This window comes from Dipodomys merriami, unplaced genomic scaffold, assembly GCF_024711535.1.
Source record: "Dipodomys merriami isolate MVZ:Mamm:240054 unplaced genomic scaffold, mDipMer1.0.p SCAF_192, whole genome shotgun sequence".
In the NCBI taxonomy this organism is placed as follows: Eukaryota; Metazoa; Chordata; class Mammalia; order Rodentia; family Heteromyidae; genus Dipodomys; species Dipodomys merriami.
In genome coordinates, this window is record NW_027203293.1 from 510,878 (window position 1) to 532,904 (window position 22,027).

General features: G+C 38.8%; 1 protein-coding gene across 1 annotated transcript in view; it reads right to left on the minus strand.

The window, feature by feature from the left end:
- Positions 1 to 285: 285 nt before the first annotated feature.
- The window catches only part of Gtf2f2 (general transcription factor IIF subunit 2), a 134,428-nt gene continuing 112,686 nt past the window's right edge, over positions 286 to 22,027 (minus strand). Inside the window, exons 6-8 of the mRNA XM_070028441.1 lie at positions 18,823 to 18,922; positions 10,237 to 10,380; positions 286 to 823 (exon numbers count right to left, since the gene is read on the minus strand). Of these exons, the coding sequence (XP_069884542.1) occupies positions 704 to 823; positions 10,237 to 10,380; positions 18,823 to 18,922 (364 nt within the window). The 3' untranslated portion in view covers positions 286 to 703. The remainder of the gene's footprint in view (positions 824 to 10,236; positions 10,381 to 18,822; positions 18,923 to 22,027) is intronic.

A 22,027-nucleotide genomic window follows, 5' to 3' on the forward strand; every position in this document is an offset into this window, starting at 1 on the left:
GCACTAAGCTTTCCTTTTCTGTCCTCGCTCTCCTCCTACAGCCCTCATGTGGCTCACAATGTCACTGCCATGGTGGGGCAGCACCTGCCCACCGAGCGGGTTGGGAGACTGCGGGGGCAAAGCCCATCTGTGAGAAGCTGATCATCTGTTTGAAATTCTGAAAAGGTACTTAGTTTTCCATGATTTTAAAAGCAAACAAAGAAATATTGGTTGACCATCATTTTCTCCACTTTCTTACTTCTTCTCCTTTTTTAAAATCAGTATTACTAGGATCAAATAAACTAATAATGAAAACTTCACTGCTAGTTGAAAATTCTCCTTTATTTCTGTATTTTTCAATGTGAAACAGTTTTGTTCTTCAACAGTTCCAGAGAAGGGGACTTTGGCTCTTTAAAGTTTCTGTTGTTGATCTTTTGTTCCTTACTGTATTATACACTTCAGATGTGTATTACCTGAGTCTCTCAGAGATGCAGGAAGGTCAGAATTTTCATTCAGGAAATATTTCTTAATGCTACACTTTAAAAATTAACACTTAAAAATACTTAAGAAACATTATAGAATTATAAACATTAAAAAATTTACTGGGAGAAATGAGAGTACCAGTCATTTTATTCCTATTTACACAGGTGCTCAAGCATAGATCTGGACACTTCCTGCTCAGCATCGCTCTCTTGAGTTGCTCATCAGCACCCTGGGGAAGTCCTCAGTCACTCTTTTCTTCTCCTTGGTAATGTCTGTACTCTGGCTTCAGCTCCCATGTGTTTTTGTGGATCCCTTTGACATTCTGAATACCGATTTCTTTCAAGATTTCTTTCAGGTATCCCTAAAAGAAGCCAAACAAACAACAAAACCACAAAAACTTCAACACATGAAATCCCAAAGGCAGGAAACAAAATTTAAAATAAAATATGCCAAAATACATTTATGAGTAATAAAAAATTATAACTGTGAAGGCTCAACAAGATTTTTTTTTTTATAAAGAGGCTAAATGAATTGCCTTTTGATTCTATTCATGTAATAAGTAACCTCATTAAATATCTGATTACATCAAAGGGGTGAGAAGTCCTGAACACTTGAAAGCTTAAAAAAAAAAGGTCTAGAGGATAATGCACTAGAAATTACTGGTGCACGATGTTTATTAGCACGCCCAAGAACAATATGCCAAGAACATGAAGGATAGTATGCTTCAATGACTGAGTTTAGTCAGAATGGAAGCAATAGTTTCAGAGGCAGAAGCACACACAGATGACACATATTTTGGGGGTTGGAAGATAATGTTAAATAAAGCAAGCATACATCAGGCATCTGAAATTCTTGGTTCTAAGGTAGATTCTCAAACTTTGTCTATGAGGACATTGATTTTTCCAGTGGAATAGAGAAAGTGTGTTTATCATTATTTACACATTAGCAAGTTTGCCAGGTATGGAGAAAAATAGGTAATCTTGGGCAAGGCCAAGATCTTGTGTTTGGCTCCAAAGTAGAGCATAGTGTTTAGATCTCTGAAACTCAACAGATATTTACCAGATGATTCATGGAAATTATGCTATTTTAAGTGCAATACCAACCTTAACTTTGCTTGCCAATGACTAGGCCTGAAGCATCCTACTATAAACTCAATGTAAATGGCAGTACTTTCTTGGAGGAGATAATATAATTTAAAAGTGACATTTTTTTCTGCTTTAAAACAAACTGATTTTTTTTTTTTGGTGTGTATTCATTGAAGGATCAGTTTCAGTACTGATGACTTCATTAAAGGATATGTAATTAATTGAAATGAGGCTTTGATTGGGAAACTGGTGGTGAAGCTCATGCCTGGATAATATTTAAGGCAGTGGTGCAAGACTTCCTGATAATATTTAAGGCAGTGGTGCAAGACTTCCTGCAAGAGAACTGTGTGGGAAGAGTTAAGTAAGCTCCACCTGAGCCTGCATTTTAACAAGTCTCCAGGTGACTCATAGAAGTACTTACTCTCAAGTCATTTCCCCCCACTCCTCCCCCCCACCTCCCCCCACCCTAGTATCAGTTCTAAGGATTCTTCTAGCTCTGATGCTTCTCAGCTGAGCTCTTGATATGTGACTTAGTTCACTGAAGCTTCTATTGCTGGACAACATGTTACCAACACAATCTAATGCCTTTTTACACTGACTGGTACAGTGCTGTACAATTCATAAAGTCTTTTCAGCTAGGAGTAGTTGTAATGAATGCCGTAGCGGATTAGCAATGAAATTACTCGACTGCTTAGAAGACTGGGCAGTCTTCCATTTGAGCAGCCAGGCCCCACCAGGTGGCAGTAGTGAGCCAATTGAGCCCTGGGTTCTCCTGGGTGCCTACCCGGACCTCCAACACCTTCTCCAGTTAGCTCCACTAAAGGAATGAGTAAGCAGAAAGGATTGAGACTGTCAGGTAATAGGCATGTCTGCCATCTGCTACTTCGAATAATATTAAAACATTAGGACACTGGTCATAAACTACCTTTTAATTAAATTGGATTCATAAATGGAAAATGATGGGTTAAGCACAACCCATCATTTGAATCTCAGTTTAGCTGCCAAGAATGACATCTTTGTAAAATTCCAAAGAATGGTTTATTGTGAGGCTGGCTAAGATCCTGTTGCATAAACAATCATACAATTTTGGATGCACTGCAACGGGTCAAAATGAAAAGAGCAGTCACTAGGAGCATTTGGGTAGTCCAGAAAAAGAACACAGCCCTCTTGACTTCAGGTTGTATGTCCACTTACAACCTAAACGTGGGAAATGCAAAGCCTTACAGGTATTTAAACATAGATTTTTTTTTTTTTTTTTGCTAGGCATGAGCACGAAGGGCTTGGGTTGCCCAAGGCTAGAACTCTACTACTTTCAGCCAAGCAACTGGTGGTTAATTGGACATAAGAGTCTCAGGGACTTTCCTGCCTAGGTTAGTTTGACCACGATCCTCATATCTCAGTCTCCTGTGTAGTCAGGATTACAGGCAGGAGCACCAGTGCCAGGCCAAATATAGAATATTAAGGAAGTCTTTAGTGTACAAACATAGTTGCTTTCGTGGGTAATCTGTCCTCATTTACATGGGTAACTTTTATACATGAAGATGTCACACTTTATTGCAACAATAACAAAGGATGGTATCATCACAGTCTCTTGATGTTTGTCAACAAAACAGGATTGGAGTCAGAATGTCTCACCATGATATAGACCGAGGTGGTGGTGGAATTTTAGGATGCTTCAAACTGTAACTGAAGACCTTTTTGCTTTAACTAAATGAATTAGCTTGACAAGAGAGTAGGCACAAAGCATTAGCAGAGAGAATAGGTGATGAGGGGGAAAAACAAGGTAGCTAGGAAACAGTGAGATCAGGTTATTCCTTTACAATGTTTCAGCGACTTCCCTCTGGGCTAACGGCTCTGTTCCAGATTCCTTCAAAGGCACCGTTCAGGCCTTCCTTTCCCCTCTTCTATCCTCTCCTTCTCACACACTCTCCAATTTTCTATCTGCAGGCTTTTGGGTATTTTCACATGCGCATTTTCTTTCCCTGTAATGCTTATCCTTTTCCCTGACATCTCAGCCTCCTATCCTTTAAGATTAGGTGTAAATGCCATTTTTTTTTTTTTTAACGCTGGTCCTGGGCTCTGTCCTTGAGCTTTCTGCTCAAAACTAGTGTTCTACCTTGAAGCCACAATGCCACTTCTGGCTTTTTCTGAATAGTTTATTGGAGATAAGAGTCTCATAGACTTTCTACCCAGGCTGGCTTTGAACTGCAAGCCTCAGATCTCAGCCTCCTGAGTAGCTAGGATTACAGGCGTGAGCCACCAGCACCCAAATTAGAAGTCAATTTTTAAGAGAAACTTTTCCTCACCTCTTAGATTAAGTTTCATATTGTACCTAGTTCAATTCAGTCCTTACTTTTTAAAAATAATATTATACTCCTTTAAAAATTTTATAACCACTATGCTTTCTTCTCTCTTGCTCTCTTGTCTTCCTGTGCTGGGAAAAGAAATCAGGGCCTCACATATGCTAGGCAAGTGCTCTACTAATGAGCTAATACTGCATTAAACTCATTTATTTTCATGCATTTCTTTCTTCTTAAAGCACATGCTTCTACTACACTGTGCCTTCTTTCACATCACAGACACTGAGTGTGCTATTCAGGACAAATAGGGAAAGGCTTGAAAGGAACAAGGCAGCTACAGGATCGGGTGGTGGTGGTGATGGTGATGGTAGTGCTACTGGTGAGGGCAGAGGACTAAGAAGATTCCATAGGAACAAATACATGAACTCTAGTTCTTTTTCCTTAACATTCAGGCAGTAAATCCAGATGGAGAAACAAAACCAGATAACTGAACTTTACTACGTGAGTATGAATGAATTTATTATGAAAATCTGTGGTATAGTGATAAAATAATGGAGACAAAACCAATTGGGAGTAGAACCCAGGGCCTTGCAATATGCTTGCTAGGCATGCGTTGTATCACTGATCCCAGCCATAAGGGGGCGATATTAAATGGAGACACAGATATCTACACAGACAAGTATAGTATTAAAGACATAGGTTCAAGTATTATGGAAGAAGGGTCCATTCTACTCAGTCTGCACCAGAAAGTCAGGCTCTCCTGAGGATAGAGATCTGATCATTTGAATAGAATAATTCTGTATTTTCTTGTAGAAAGCGAGAGAAACCTAGTTCCAACTCTTGTATTCTACACCTTGAGTGACTTTCGAATTTAATTTTTGTCTAACCACCTACATTTTAAGCAACCATTTTAGAACCAAGTAGACCTTCCTGTCACATGGGATTTGGGATGTTTCTCATTAGAGAGTATGTGCCATGTTGCAGCACTTGATCCAAATAAACTGGCTCAGTTCCAGCAGTTCTTTATCAAAGGGGTAAGTGGGAGAGAATTTACAGCAAGTCTGAATGCAGAGGAAAAAAGGGATGAAGCACAAAAGCTTTGTGGAAGTTCATAGATGAGCCTATATGCTTAACTATAGGTCAAGGAATTAGGGTGGGGTTTGCATTTGTGGGTCAAGAGAAAATTGTGGCTTAGGGATGGAGGTAGGATTTCCTTTGGGGGCTGTGACAATGTTTAAAAACTGATTGCAGTAATGATTGAGTCAACTGGTATATCCATGAATTCACCTGAAGTTTTGACCTTATTCAGAATTCAGGTTCTAAAAAAAGGCTGAAACAAACCATATAAGAGCTAACAGGGGAAATTAAACACAGTTAATATTTTAGTATGATTATTTTATATTCTAAGACTTTTAATTAAGACCTCATAAGTTGGAAAATAATTTAGTTTTAAAAAATAGTCATCTCCAAAAAGGCTGTTGATTATTATGCCCTGTTAGTTTTAGTAGTATCATACAAAATAGTAATTTCTGCTGACAGGAAGAAGGAAGAAGAACTTAAAGGAAACACATGAACAGAAGAAAATGACACATTAAAGGTAACAAGGAAAAAGAAATTAAGGGAAAAAGAGAAACATTATAATAAAAACATTTATTAAGGGCTGGGAAGGTGGCTCAGTGGTAAAGTTCTTGCCTTGCATGCATGAGGCCCTGGGTTCAATTCCTCAGCACCACATAAGCAGAAAAAGCCAGAAGTGGCTCTGTGGCTCTAGTGGTAGAGCACTAGCCTTTTTTTTTTTGGTGGGTCGTGGGGCTTGAACTCTGGGCTTGGGCGCTGTCCCTGCGCTCTTCAGCTCAAGGTGAGTGCTCTACCGCTTGAGCCACAGCACCACTTCCGGTTTTCTAGTGGTTTATTGGAGATAAGTCTCATGGACTTTCCTGCCCGGGCTGGCTTTGAACCGTGATCCTCAGATCTCAGCCTCCTCAGTAGCTAGGATTACAAGTGTGAGCCACCGGCGCCCAGCTAGTGCTAGCCTTGAGTTGAAGAGCTGAGGACAGTGCCCAAGTCCAGAGTTCAAGCTCCACAACAGACAAAAACAAAACAAAAAACCCAACCCCCGGGGCCCCAACATTTATTAAGTAGTAAATTTGGAAATAAGCATCAAACATTACAGAGTCTATTTTTTGCTTTTGGATTAGGAACTGAATGAGCAAAGAGAAAAATATTCTATTTTCTACAAGACTGGTTATGATTAATGATGATGATTCTTAGTAATACAAAAGGCAGAAAACAGCCAGCTTGGGAGAAAAACTCCTTTTTCTTCCTATTAAAAAGGCATTCCTAGGCTGGGAATGTAAGAGTGCTTGCCTAGCATGCATGAAGCCTTGGGTTTGATTCCTCAGTACCACATAAACAGAAAAAGCTGGTGATGCTGTGGCTCAAGTGGTAGAGTGCTAGCCTTGAGCAAAGGAAGCTCAAGGACAGTGCTCAGGCCCTGAGTTCAAGTCCCAGGACTGGCAAAAAAAAAAAAGGCATTCCTGCCAGGCTCTGGTGGTTTCATGCCTCTAATCCTAGTTACTTAAGAGGTTGAGAGCTGAGGGTTATGGTTCAAAGCCAGCCTGGGAAGGAAAGTCTCTGAGACTCTTATCTCCAATTAACCACCAGAAAATCTGAAGTGATGCTATGGCTCAAAGTGGCAGAGCACTAGCCTAGAGCAAAAAAGTTCAGGAACAGCACCCAGGCACTGAGTTCAAGTCCCACAACCACCACCACCACCACCTCTACCAACAACAAAAAGGCCTTTCTATTGTGAGAAAAGTATTTTCCTTGCTTGTTCATAGACCCACATGGATGTCTGAGTAAAGGTCAGGTAATATAATACAAAATATTCCTATACTGAAATCAGGACAGTCAGATCCAAGCCTGGGCCTGAAAAGTAGGGAACTGAACTAGATTGCCTTTAAGATACCTTTTATATTCAAGATCCTGAGTAAGGGATCTATCCATTAATTTGTAGTCTATATCATGAAGAAGAAATAAAAATACTAGGGTCTAGTTGATCCACTTGGGGAACATTGGCCTCACTGAAATGGGAAGTGAGGTAAGGGTTTGGTGCCAAGAAATCAGTTTTCTGGAGTGCGACAGCACTACCAGGTCCAGTCCCTTGAGTCAGAAATGGTCACACAGGGCTAGGAAGGTGGCTCAGTGGTAGAGCACTTGCCTTGCATGCCTGAGGCCCTGGGTTCGATCCCTCAGCACCACATAAGCAAAAAGAAAAAAGCCAGAAGTGGCACTGTGGTTCAAGTGGTAGAGTGCTAGCCATGAGCTGAAGAGCTGAGGGACAGCGCCCAGTCCCAGAGTTCAGGCCCCACGACTGGACCCCCCCACCCCACCCCCCCAAAAAAAGAAAAGAAATGGTCATACAAGCTTTACCAGGCCAACTAAAATCTGTGGGGCTTTTGTTGGAATAATACAGGCAGATACATATTTTTTTCTTTTAGGAGGGCATTTTGGCTACCACATGGCATATACTTAAAGACACAAACAAGAAACATGAAGAGAGGTAGGTGGACAGACGGGGACAGTTCTAATTAAGTAATATTAGTAGCTAGATCTAGACATCTTTAAAGCTAGATTCATTTCTGAACTTTCTAGATACACAAAATAACTTTTATGTCTATGCTAATTTTTCCCTTATCTGAAATTGAAAGATTTGTCACAGATCTGTAATAGTTCATGTACGTACGTATGTATCATCCATCCATCCATCCATCCATCCATCCATCCATCCATCCATCCATCCATCCATCCATCCATCCACCCACCATCCATCCATCCATCTTTTTAGAACCAGTATATTTGTATAGCCCGGCTTGGTCTGGAACTTGTTGTTCTTGAATTTGAGATCCTGCCTTTGCCTCCTGAGTCCTGGAATTACAGATGTGCACCACCGCACCCAGCAAAAAAATGTTTTTTGATAGGACAAATGCTCAGTATTTAAAATTCTCTAGCTATTTTGTCCTTAAAAGGAAAAAAAAATCCACACGTTCTTTACCTTGATTCCAAATTTTACTTACATTACTTTTACTTAAGTCCACACTAAAGATTAGGTCAATTGCACCTGGATGCTGATACAACAGAGTAATGGCTGTTTGTTTAAAGTCTACCTTGCCAACATGCCATTGTTTTGTTGGGAGATATTTAAAATTCTAGAACTTAAGGTATGGACACCAAGCTGCACCTAGGTTTTCCTGTTGACTTGAGCAAGCCAATTTGTTCAACTACAGACTGGAGATCTCTTATTTGGAAGAGATCATAAATAACTGAGGATACGTTTCCCTGATTTGTGACATGAAGTTGGGAGACTAGATCACAACAAAATAAAGAGAGTCAGTTATAATTTAGAACTGACTTTTTTATGACCATTTTAATAGCAATGTACAATTAAAGGAAATAGGAAAGGGAGCTCTGCAGTGTGCTTTTGATAGCTGATGTTTCATAGGGTTTAATTAAAATTTTTAATGGCTTGCATTTTTTTAAAGTAAATGCTGTACATGCTTCTAGTTTACAGATATAATAAAACAAAGAAAAAGTAGACATAACATATTTAAGGTTAAAGATCATCAAGAGATGGAGAAAAATAATGGACTCCTCTGCTATTTTAAATTCGAGGAAGGAAAAAGCCTAAAGTTAAACTATAGAAAACATCCATTGGGCTGGGAAGGTGGTCAGTGGTAGAGTGCTTGTCTCGTATGCATGAAGCCCTGGGTTTGATTCCTCAGCACCACATAAGCAGAAAAAGTCAGAAGTGGTGCTGTGACTCAAGTGGCAGAATGCTAGTCTTAGCTGGAGAGCTGAGGGACAGAGCCCAGGCCCAGAGTTCAGGCCCCACATCTGACATTTATATGGATGTCATATTTTTGATGTTACATTAGTTACTAAGCTTGGCCTTCTCAAACTGGCTTCATTACTCTTAGTGAGAAATTTATACTGTCTCTTATTGTCTATGCAAGTCATATACTAGAAATGAAAGAAAAGGATTGTCACTAAGGGCAGTTAATCTAATAAAAAAGTTTTCTGGTAGAAATGCAACCTTTTAGAAAAAAATAGAAAAAGATCTGGAAAAATACTTCAGATTCACTCAAAATATGTCAAGATGACATTATAAAGGTCAGAAAGCAGATGGGATTAGCAGTGCTATTAACAAACATACTTGATGGTTAGAAACTTCTTATCAAAAATGGACTGAGCTGAGTGCTTGTGGCTCACACCTGTAATCCTAGATACTCAGGAGGCTGAGATCTGAGGATTGTGGTTGGAGGCTGTATCTCTAGAAGTGGCACTGTGGTTCACAGCGGTAGAGAGCTAGCCTTGAGCGAAAAAAATTCAGGGATAGCATCTAGACCCTGAGTTCAAGCTCCATGACCAACAAAATAAATTAATTAAAAAATGTATTGAGAGTCATTCAAAAGGACAGTTCAGCCACTATCACATAAGCGCCATTAGATACATACCCTGAAGAATCAAAACAGAGATTTCTCTTTTTTGGAGACAAGGGTATGTATTTAGTGTAGGCTGGCCACAAACTAATGATCTTCATGACTCAGTGTCCTAAGTGCTAGGATTGCAAGGATGTACCACCACACTTATGCCAAAGAGAAACATTCTAATAATTCCTTCCCTTGGTGACAAAATGAATAAACCATATATCCTATGTTATGCCAAAGAAATCAGGATGTTTCTCTACAAGTGCTAATTTTTCCTACATCTCATTCTGTATATGTTTACTCCATAAAATGTCTTGTCTGCTTTCAGAGTTTCTGGAATGGCCTTTCCAAGATAGATCTAAATATAAAAATAACAAAGATAAACTTCATTTAAACCAGGAAATACAGCTTAGCTAATAAATTATTCTTTTTCAAATTTTAAGATCTAGCTGCAATGCTGTTTCTAAGGCTTTGATGCAGAAGGGAATGAAATCATGAAGCTGGGTTGTGAATATTGCAGCATGAGTACTGCCTTCTCTATTGAAAAGAAATAAATACTTGGGAGCTTTTGGGACTTAATTTCTTAACACAAAGTGAAAGGTTAAGAAAGTGAAATATTTAACAAAGACGTCAGACTTAATGTCAAAGATAAATCAAAAGGAGGGTAATTTCTTTTCTTCATATGGAATTGTTATAAAGTAATGAAGCTGATGTTACACAGAAGGGCTGCTTGGAGACATTCTCTTGAGTGTTGACATAAACTCTTGTCATAACTGAATGTGAGCTTAATCACACACACACACACACACACACACACACACACACACACACACACTTCTCAGTGATGACACGTTAACAAAGCAATATGGTTCATTTAAAGGATCAGTATAAATATATACATACCACAGGCTGTTTTGTGATGTCCACCAAGTCCTTAAGATTATAATACTGATGTTTCTCGAAGGCTGAGAACAGCATGTCGAGAACATGCTGTTTGTCAGCCCGAGCTCGCTTTCCATCTTCTTTCTTTTTCCTTTCATATTCAATCTATATGCAAAAAACAAAAGAAAAAAACCCCCTCAGTTGAACATGCTTACTCTGAAAACAGGCCCCTGTTTGAAGCTTAAAGGCAGCAGATCTCCAAAGTGGGGATAAGAACCTGTTGTTGTTCCCAGGATTCCCCATATATTCAAGGTCCTAAGACAGTAAAAATGCCAACCTGCAAATCATTTTCATATTTCTGAAGCTATATGTGGCATATGCATTTCCCAAGTCAGCTTTCTTTCTGGGTAGCTTTGGTTGAGAAAGTAGGAACTCACAGTCCCTTTGTTTTTCATTAACCAAAATCTAGTGAAATAATTTTTAATGTAGTAGATACAGCTTTGTTAAGTACGGGAGCCATAATACTTAATTTGCTTAAAAATAACAAGACAAATAGAACATTCATTCATTTATTGTCATTAGGTTTAAAAAAAAGGTTGAAGCCAGGCATTGGTGGCTCATGCCTATTCCTAGCTACTGAGGAGGCTGAGATCTGAGGACTGCAGTTCAAAGCCAGTCCAGGCAGGAAAGTCTGTGAGACTCTTATCTCCAATAAACTACCAGAAAACCTGAAATGGTGCTGTGGCTCAAGTGGTAGAGCCCTAGCCTTGAGCTGAAGAGTTGAGGGACAAGGCCCAGGAGCAGAGTTGAAGTCCCAGCAGTGGGACTGACCAAAAAAAAAAAAAAAAAAGGTTGGTTAAATCTTTTTCTACTTTTGGGGAGGCAGTGCTGTCTGGGGTTTGAACTCAAGGCATTGTGCGATGCTTCTGACTCCTCATTAAATCTTTTTATGATAATGTCTAAGGCTCTAGTCAAAACTCCCCTATGTAGTATAAGGTAAGTAGTACCAGTGTATATATAACTATAAAAACAGACTTAAAAATGATTTCATGGTCAGGAAGTTCTTATTTTTCCATGTCTTTTAAGTTATTATAAAGGTGATGTACAGAGGGGTTACAGTTATGTAAGTCAGGTAATGAGTACAGTTCTTTTTGGACAATGTCATTCCTTCTGTCTCTCTCCCAGTTTTTTCCTCCTTTCCCCGCCTACAGGCTGTATGGATCATTTTCCACAGTGTCTGCTGAGTACCATTGCTGTATTTGTTCACACTTTGTCTCTCCATTTCTGTGTATCCCTATTGTCTTCCCAAAGACAGATGAGCAAACAAGACAAAAAAGAAACAAAACAAAGAAAAAAACCTCTTGTTTCCATTTCCTGGAAATCATTTTGATAAATATTACACGATGCATGCATGTCTAAGACACCAGTGGCTCATGTCTGTAATCTCAGCTACTCAGGAGGCTGAGATGTGAGGATCCCAGTCCAAAGTCAGGCCGGGCAGAAAAGTCAATGAGCCTCTTATTGCCAATCAACCACCAAAAAACCTGAAGTAGAACTGTGGCTCAAGTTGTAGAGCACTAGCCTTGAGAAAAGAAGCTCAGGGACACTGTCCAGGTCTTGAGCTCAAAAAGAAAAATGTCAGTACAGAGTGGACCTGTGACTTCCAGCTCAGTCATGAAGTTCTTAACACCCAATTTTACAGTAAGGACAAAACTAAGGTCCTTGGAGTAACTTTTCTAAAAAATAAACAGTAGAGTAATAGTGATTATTTTTCTTAAAGCCATTAAATGAGATGGAGTTCAGACTTTTTTTTAGCCTTACTGGCCTTGAACCCCTATTCCCCCAAGCTGTGCTTCATAAGAGCTAGAAATACAGGCTTGAACAACTGGGCCTAATTAAGAAATAGTCATCTTAATATACTCACACAAAGTGGTATTGCAAGTTAATTAATGATACAAATAAATTAAAAATGGTATGAGCTAGTGCACCTAGGGAAGTTTGTTACTTTACCTTCCCTCTGGGAATTTGTTTCTCATTGATATAGAAAAGACAGTATACATGGGCTGGGAAGGTGGCTCAGTGGTAGAGCGCTTGCCTTGCCCTGGGTTCGATTCCTCAGTACCACGTAAGCAAAAAGATAAAAGCTGGAAGTGGCACTGTGGCTCAAGTGGTAGAGCGCTAGCCTTGAGCTGAAGAGCTGAGGGACAGCGCCCAGGCCCAGAGTTTAGGCCCCACGACCGGACCAAAAAAAAAAAAAAAAAAAGACAGTATATAGAAAAGACACTCAAAACAGCCAGATATCTAACTTGTTAGCAGCCAATTCATAATATAATATTACTAAGAAAGTTACTGGAATAGATAGCTTATATATTTTTTTTTTCCTTTTTTTTTTGGTCAGTCACTAGGGGCCTGGGCACTGTCCCCGAGTTCTTTTTTGCTCAAGGTTAGCACTCTACCACTTTGAGTTTTTGAGTGGTTAGTTGGAGATAAGATTTTTCTGCTCGGGCTGGCTTTGGACCACAATCCTCAGATCTCAGCCTCCTGAGTAGCTAGGATTACAGGTGTGAGCCACCAGTGTCTGGCTATTTTGGGATTTAAAAAATATAATTTCATTGTTATTATTAAGGTGTTATAAATAATTTTATTGTTATTACTAAGGTATTATACAGAGGAGTTAACATTTCATAAGTCAGGTAATGAGTACATTTCTTTTTTGGACAAGGTCACCCCTTCCTTCACTTTCCCCATTATTTTGTGAATTTTAATTACAGATCCTCTATCTGCTCTCAATGAACATGTGTAGCCAACTTCATAGAAACAAGTCAACTCAGAAAGTACTTTAAGTTTAGTTTCCAGTCACAAATTTTTACAATTAAAAAAAAAAACCTTTCAATTATAATTCTATCACTTTGACTTTTACAATAGAAAACAAATTAATCAGGATAAAAAAGCAATCAAAAGCTGAGATCTCATTGTGGATGTGGTGTAGAGATGAAACCGTAATCACTGACTAAAATTATAAATGCCACCCACTACTAATTAAAATATTATAATTCAGATGTCTGTAAATTTCTAGACTGTTGTTTGCAGAAATCCTCTGATTGCTCTGTCAAGGCAGTCTTTGCAAAGGCTTTTATTCTAACTTCTGAAGTGATCATGACAGCCTTGACTATCATGGTTTTGCATTTTAAATCCTTGTGAAAGATTACTTCCCTTCTTCTACCAGTTTCTATTTTTGCCTCGCATGTCACCATCTCTTGGGAGGAAATTAATACTTCAGAATTGGTCAGTTCTTGGAGTGCAAATGCAAAAGGACAAGTCTATACCATAATAGGCAAATATTGTGCATGTGTATAACAAAAATTTTTTTTTAACTTTTACCAGGGGCTGGGAAGGTGGCTCAGTGGGAGAGTGCTTGCCGTGCATGCATGAGGTCCTGGGTTTGATTCCTCAGCACCACACAAGCAGAAAAAGCTGCAAGTGGTGCTGTGGTTCAAGTGGTAGAGCACTAGTCTTGAGCTGAAGAGCTCAGGGACAGTACCCAGGCCCAGAGTTTAGACCCCCCACAACTGACCAAAAAAAAAAAGAAAAAAAACCCCCCACAAAACACCAAAAAAACCTTTACCAACCCTATTTCTGAAGGCTCAGACAGTTCACTGCACCCAGAAGGAAAACTGAGTATACATTAAAACAAGTTTTCCAGCTGTGTTCATGCCTGCAATCCTAGCACATCTCAGGAGGCTGAGGTCTGAGAATCCTGGTTCAAAGCCAGCCAGGGCAGGAAAATTGGTAAGACTCTTATCTCCAACTAACCAACAAAAAACTGGAAGTGGAGCTGTGGTTCCAGTGTAGAGCACTAATCTTGAACTAAAGAAAGTGCATAGGCGCCATTCTGGCACAAAACAAAACAAAACAACAAAACCCCCAAAACTAAAACAAGCAAACAAAAGCCCCTAGAGGTTAAACTCAAGATTCTATGTAACATTTCTAATACTTCAATCAGTTTTGATTAAGCTTTTCTAGTTTTTTCCTAATGGGCGTACATTAGTTGTAGAAGGAAGATTTCACTGTGACATTTCCACACATGTACAATAAAGTACCCCAATCGGCCTCAGCCCTCTATCATCTTCTTTCACCTCAATCCCTATTTCTTAAAACAATTTCCACAGCTCTCATTGTTCTATTTTCATACATGCAAATAAGCTACTTCTACCAAAGCTTTTCTAGTTCTTTGTCACATTCTGACCAATAGCTAGAGAAAAAAAACCATTTTTTCAAACTTAGAGGCAGGGAGTAGGAATGATATTAAAGACAGAAGGTATTAATTCCTCTTCTGAGCCACCATTACAGAATTCCATCCTTCCTTCAATGGATGGTACACAAAACTATAATAAGTTTCCATCTCTTGGGATCGGTGGCTACACAATAGAAATACCCAGGAGGCACAATAACCCTTAAGATTACATTAGATAACACATTAGATTACACATTAGATAAACTGAATCAATCTTTGGAAGTATTTTTCTTTCTAAAAAGCTTCTAAGGTGATTACAGTATACAGCTCACGTTGCAAAGACTATCTAGACAACAGGAGACACAATTCCTTATAAGAAAGACAATTAGAGATCACAGCATACCAGAATACTGTGACATTTACACAAGCCCAATCACCAGACTACACAGAAGCACCTTAATTGGATTGAGAAACCAAAGAAGAGATCTCTTAGCTGATTTCTTTTTTTTTCTTGTCTTTTCTTCCTTCCTTCCTTTATTTTTTATTTTTGCAGTACTGAGGTTTGAACTCAGGGATTTTCACTCACTAGGCAGGTGTTCTTGAGCCTAGCTCTGCCTTATGTTGGTTATTTTGGAGATGGAGTCTAGCAAACTAGCATGTCTCTAATTGTAATCCTCAGGATCTCAGCCTCCTGAGTAGCTAGGATTATAGGCATAAGCCATCAGTGCCTTGCCATTATAATTTTGTTTTGTTTTGGTTAACTCCTTTCTCAGGGAAAAAAAACCCTGCTAAATATATCTCTATATCTCTATATCTATGTATCTTTGTAAATTTAAAAATACACACATGTATTAATATTTGTATCTTATAAAAATGAAATAAAAATAAAAAGTTATCTAAAGTTTTTTTTTTTTTTTTTGGGTCTGGTCGTGGGGCCTGAACTCTGGGCCTGGGCGCTGTCCCTCAGCTCTTCAGCTCAAGGCTAGCACTCTACCACTTGAGCCACAGTGCTACTTCCAGCTTTTTTGTTTTTGCTTATGTGGTGCTGAGGAATCGGACCCAGGGCCTGATGCATGCAAGGCAAGCGCTCTACCACTGAGCCACCTTCCCAGACCTAAAGGTAAGTTTTAATGAATAAAAATCACCTAATTGCTTGCTCTCAAATAGTGGCCTGTCTTCACATTTTGGATGCTTATTTTTCAAAAGTATTACAAACTCTGAAAGGTTTGAACCAGCAACAGCGAATATAACTTAAAGACACAATGCCCACAAAAGGGCATGGTGTATTGTTACTTGCAGCAAGCTCTTGGCTCGAGGTGGAGGTACCAATGGTGGTAACAGTCATAGCAAGGGTCCATAGGCTACATTTTTAAATTCTCTTGATAGACTGGCTGATTTTCTGCCCATGGAGAATCAAAGAGGAATGAAGAGGTGTGTGTGTGTGTGTGTGTGTGTGTGTGTGTGTGTGTGTGTGTGTGTGTGTGTGTGTGTGTGTGTGTGTGTGTGTGTGTGTGTGTGTGTGTGTGTGTGTGTGTGTGTGTGTGTGTGTGTGTGTGTGTGTGCTCACGCATGTGCGCGTACACACACACACTTGTGGATGTATGTGCCAGTACTGGGGCTTGACCTCAGGGTCGGGTACTATCCCTCTGCTTTTGCTCAAGCCTGGCATTCTACTACTTGACCCACGACTCCTTTTTTGCTAGTTAACTGGAGCTAAGAGTCTCACAATTTTTCTGTCTGAACTAGCTTTGAACCTGGATTCTCATGTCTCAGCCTCCTGAGGAACTAGGATTACAGGTGTGAGCTACTGGCACATGGAAGGGAGGATTATTTTCTTCTTTTGTTTTGTATTGGTAGGAGTCTCTTCTGATTCAGTAGCTTCCTCTTTTTCTTTGATAAGCAAGTTCCTTCTTCCTTTTCCAACTCTGGCTCTTCAACTTTATGCTCATAAACTATTTGTAACCAATCCCTTAAATTAAATTTCTGTCTGCTTGAAAAATCTAGAGTTGTTTCTAGGACACAAACAACTGACAAGGAATGACAAGCCATATTTAAAATGATACTGATAGTTCTGATTTCTTATCGTTGTTTCTACTTCATGGTGAAGAGATCATCTTAGATACAGTTTAAATGTGTCAATTTTTCTACTTCTTTCTCATATATGTTTGCTTTATTATTAGTTAATAAAAAATACTACAATGGGTGCAAGACTGAACCTAGCATCAAACCAAAAAAGCTGAAAGAAATGAAGGCACCACAAAAAAACCGTCAGTGTTATACAATTTCTAATCTACTAAAGAATGACTAGCAAAGGCACTGCATAAGCATGCAGGGTAAATCCACATGGTGAAAAAAATGTCTAGGGGCAAATGAGAAGCGGTTTCTTTCTGATTCAATGTGGCACCAAGGGCTGGGGGGAGGCTCAGCAGGAGAGAGCTTGTCTAGCACGTGCAAAGCCTTCGAGTCATTCCTCACCACTAAAAAAGAAACGGATACAGTTTTGCAAGCATACGTGCAGTTTTCCATCCCCTCTTTAATTTTTTAGTACATTGTGTTTCCTTACTATTTTTGTTCTGAAACTGCAAAGAACTGCAACAATTAAAATGAAATGCTGGGCTTTATTTTTATATGTAGCTCTATTTCTGCAATTGTTTTTTCCTTTGGTGATACAGGGGTCTCATACCTGCTAGGCATGGTGCTCTGACATTTGAATTACGCTTACAACCTTTCTTTCTTTTATTTTTGGAAGAGGGTCTCATCTGGTCTTTGTCTGGGTCAGCCTGGATTGCAACCTATTTATGCTTCCCTGTATAGCTGGAATGACAGGTAAATGCTATTATGACCAGCTACTAGTTAAGATGAGGTCTATTACCTTTTTGTCCAGAGGAGCCTCCTGCCAATTTTTGAATAGATTCTAACATTATATTGAGTTCAAAATATTTTTCATTATGACTTGATCATGTAACCTCTTAAGTCATTCCTCTTGAATGATGTTGATTTCTGTCAATATATTAAAAACCAATGTTTTCTTCTGATAAGTAACAAAAGTTCTAGAGTATTTCTGTAATTGATATTACACTATACTATTCAATATGATTTTTTAAGTTATGTGGGTTTCTCCACTCATTCTGATACACTGCCATAGAAAACAATTACTGAATACTTAAATGCAATGTGACAGCTTATGAAATTTCAATCAAGGATTATTGTATGACTCATTACCCTAATGATTCATTTATCCCATGACAATTTTAACAAAGATACAGGCTTAAACTGAAATGTCAATGTTAAAAAGTCTTTAAAGTGGGTGTTACTGCTGTGTGTCTTAAAAAGTTCAAAATACAATGTATTTGTACTTGCTTTAGTAGTAAAGAGGAAACTGTAAAACAATGTAAAACAAATGAGATTTGGAATCCATCTTCTATATATACTAGGTAGAGTGTTAACCACTAAGAATAAGAATTTGGTGAAGGTCAAGCTGTGCTACTTCTTAAGTGCCAGTTTTAATTTAGCACCTAAGTGAGACTGGTCTCACAATTTTCTGCAGCAGTATAGCAAGTGATCTTTGCAGTGGAATAAAAGAAGATTATAGTATAGAAATGTGGACTGACTACTTCAAAGAAAATATACATTATACTCCAACAGCAGCTCTTAAAGAGTACAAGCAGTGAAATGGAAGAGATGGTAGTTCCTTGAAGACTGGTTTTATAGATTTGGTTCAGCAGGGGTTTATCTCTCAGGTACTAAGTAAGCACTTGCAATTGAGAAAGGAAGCTGGGATGGCCAGCCATGAACATGCTTCCTCAGTTTTCTTCCCTCCCACCCAAGGGAGAACTCTACTATTCTCTATAACTCATGCTCACAGAGACAATTACAATGCAAGCATTTCAAAAAGAAGAAAATCAAGATAAATCACTCTAAATCTCACCAGCCTACCATCTTACTGTCCAAATCTAAGGCTCTAAAATATGTAACAAAGCCCTAATCTGGGGTATTTGCTACTTATCCTTTTCTATCTCAAACAACAGAAACATTCTGCTGCCTATACATCGTCAGGCACTTATCTTAGGTTATATCTCATAGTGATTTTGATGCAAAAAGTCAAAATTCCCTCCAGAAGGTTCTACCTTTTTATTTCCTATGGGAACTGAGAAAGTGTTTTATTTCTTTGTAACAACTTATCAGGAGTAGCTTGGTCTCTCTGTGTCTAGCTTTTGCTATGGAGCTAGCATCTTTTCTAGGCTTGGTTGATTGTCACCTTGCACCTAAGGGCAAGGTGTGTTACTGAGGTTCTTACAAAGCCTAAGAGTCCATAACACAGAAAAGCATAAAGGACAGAACACTGAATAAAGAGAGACATGCAGAATACTTACATTGTATTGATGATTAGCAACAGGCTTGTAGTTCGTTGTTACAACTTTGTCTAGTTGTTGTGATAGCCTCACGGGTTTGGAAGATTCTTCTATTTGCAATCTGAAAAACAGAATTCTTATTAATCCACTTGTTTAGTAGATTAAAAAAACCTATAGAATTATTTCTACAATTCTTCTTACTCAATAATTTCTAACGAAAACAGGTAATTTTACAATTTTATACTAGATTTAATATAATAAATATGTGACTAAAATGTAAAAATTAGTCCTGTAGGCTAAACACACAAACTATCTCACTGTACTCTTTGTAAGTTATTTAAAAACTATTTTTAAACTGGGTATCGGTGGCTTATGCTGGTAATCCTAGCTACTCAGGAGGCTGAGATCTGAGGATTGAGTTTTGAAGCCAGAATAGGCAGGAAACTCATGAGACTCTATCTCCAATAAACTACTCAAAAAAGTCGGAAGTGGCAATGTGGCTCAAGTTGTAGAGTACTTGCCTTGAGCAAAAGGCTGGCCCAGGCCCAGAGTTCAAGTCCTAGGACTGGCAAAAAATTAAAAAAATAAAAATAAAAAAAATTAAAAAACAAGCAAAAAACACCCAAACCAAACACCCCCGCCCCGTTTGTACAAAGGGGTTTGAAATCACTATTTCCATCAATTTATATGTATAACGCATCTTGATTATTGTCACCCCTTCTATCTCATTATATTCTATAAATTGCTTCTAATTCTATCATGTATGGGGTAAACTTTTAACTACTAAAACCAAGAAGCTGTTTAAATTTCTAGAAAAAACCCTACTGATAAAAATAAATTATCTTAAATTATGTAGTCTAAAAATTAATCAAATGATTAATTCAAAGCTTTTAATCACCCAGCAAAAAATAAGATATATAAAAAGAATGCATCAACATTTAAGGTCTAATGACGAATAGCTACCGTATTAGATGGGCAGATACAGAATGTTCTACTACCACAGAAACTACCCTGAAAAGCAATGGTCTAGAAACATTTCAGGATTCTATATAAATTAAAGTAACTCAAAATACTGTCTTTGGAGAGAGTCATAAAACATACACTCTGTATAGCATGTTAGAAAACATCCTTCTTTATCTTTAAGTAGCAGTCTTAAGATTTGAAATTTTGTCCTAAATTTGGCATGACATAACTCAGAGCCTCACACTTGCTGGACAGGCAAAGCTCTACCACTTGAGCTATGCTTCCAGTCCCAAAGTGCAGCTTTCTAAGGTGTTAAGGGAACAAAAGGAATCACTGCACCTTTAGACTTCTCATCAGCAGGATATGAGAATGCAAAATGTAATATATTTAAGAAAATTGCCTGCCAATCCAGATAACTTATAATTGCAAAAATATTTTTGGAAAAAAATCTCTTAAGCTTATCATTCACAGTTCCTCACTGAGAGAGGTATTCAAGGATTTATTCAATAAAAAGGAAAATAAACCCCAAAGAACTAATGAGGTGCAATGGGCACAGCAAGGAGATATAGCCATGAGAAAATTACCTACTACATAAAAAACAAAAAAGGCAGTGTTTATTTAAAAAGCAGAACATGAAAGATAGGAAAGAAAAGATCAGAATGAGTACATTTTAAGAGATTTCGGAATGGTTTTCTAAACTTCCTGTAATAAGTATCTATTACTTTGATAATCAAAAAAGAAAGTATCCTTTTTAAAAAGAAATAGCATCTTTTTTGGTCATGGGACTTGAACTCTGGGTCTGGATGCTGTCCCTGAGCTCTTCAGCTCAAAGCCTAGCATTCTGTCACTTGAGCCACAGCGTCACTTCTGGTTTTCTGGTGATTTATTGGAGAGATGAGTCTCAGGGACTTTCTTGTCCCGGCTGGCTTTGAAATGTGGTCTTTGGATCTCAGCCTCCTGAGTAGCTAGGATTACCAGGTGTGAACAGCCACCACCCGCCATCACTTCTTAGATGGTTTTATGAACTAACATTCTAAGTAACTAACAGAAGTTTTGAGGTTTGGGTAGGCAGTACTGAGATGGTGGATGGCATGTTTATAGGAAGCCATGATTAACCCAACATGTGCCTTTGAGGATAAGCTGGAGGAGGAATGCTCAGGCATCTAATAACCAGGCATAAAGATAAGGTAGAGGAGGACCCTTTAAACAGAGATATCATATATATATATATATATATATGTATATATATATATATATGTATACACACACCACATTAAAAAAAGAATTATTGTAAAGATGCTGTACAGAGGGGTTATAGTTATGTGAGTACGGCAATGAGTACATTACTTGTTGATCATTATTACCCGTTTCCTTGTTGTTCCACTATCCCCTGCCTCCCCCAACAAAGCTGGAAGGTAGCTCAGTGGTAGAGCGCTTGCCTTGCATGTATGAGACCCTGGGTTCCATTCCTTAGCACCACATAAGAAAAAAGAAAAAAAAAGCCAGAAGTAGTGCTGTGGCTCAAGTGGTAGAGGGCTAGCCTTGAGCTGAAGAGCTGAGGGACAGCGCCCAGGGCCAGAGTTCAGGCCCCACAACCGGACCACACACCCCCCCAAAAAATACTGTCTTGTGGGTATCATTGTTGCAATGGGTCATCCTGTGTCTTTGTTTCAGAATTTTGTTATTCCCCTTTCCCTCTCCAGATTAGACAAGATGCAGGGTACCAAAATCAAGTACAGAGACAAGAGGGGATAGGTCATAGGAGGAAGAACATACAAAGGAAAAAAAAAATCACATAGTACATTTAAAACAGTAACAACCAACACAGACCTCTTGTGTCCATATCTTGGGATTTATTTCATTTAGTATCATCTTATATGGACATAGGAAAATACTTTTGAACTTTTCAGGCAAATCAAAACAACATTGAGATTCCACCTCACCCCAGTTAGAATGGCTCTAATCAAGAACTCTAATAACAACAGTTGCTGGAAGGGATGTGGCCAAAAGGGAACCCTACTGCATTGCTGGTGGAGGTATAAATTTGTTTGACCACTTTGGAAAGCAGAATGGAGGTTCCTCAAAAGACTTCACATAGGCCGGGTGCCGGTGGCTCACGCCTGTAATCCTAGCTACTCAGGAGGCTGAGATCTGAGGGTCGCCGTTCAAAGCCAGCCCGGGCAAGAAAGTCCGAGAAACGCTTATCTCCAATAAACCACCAGAAAACCGGAAGTGGCGTTGTAGCTCAAGTGGTAGAGCGCTC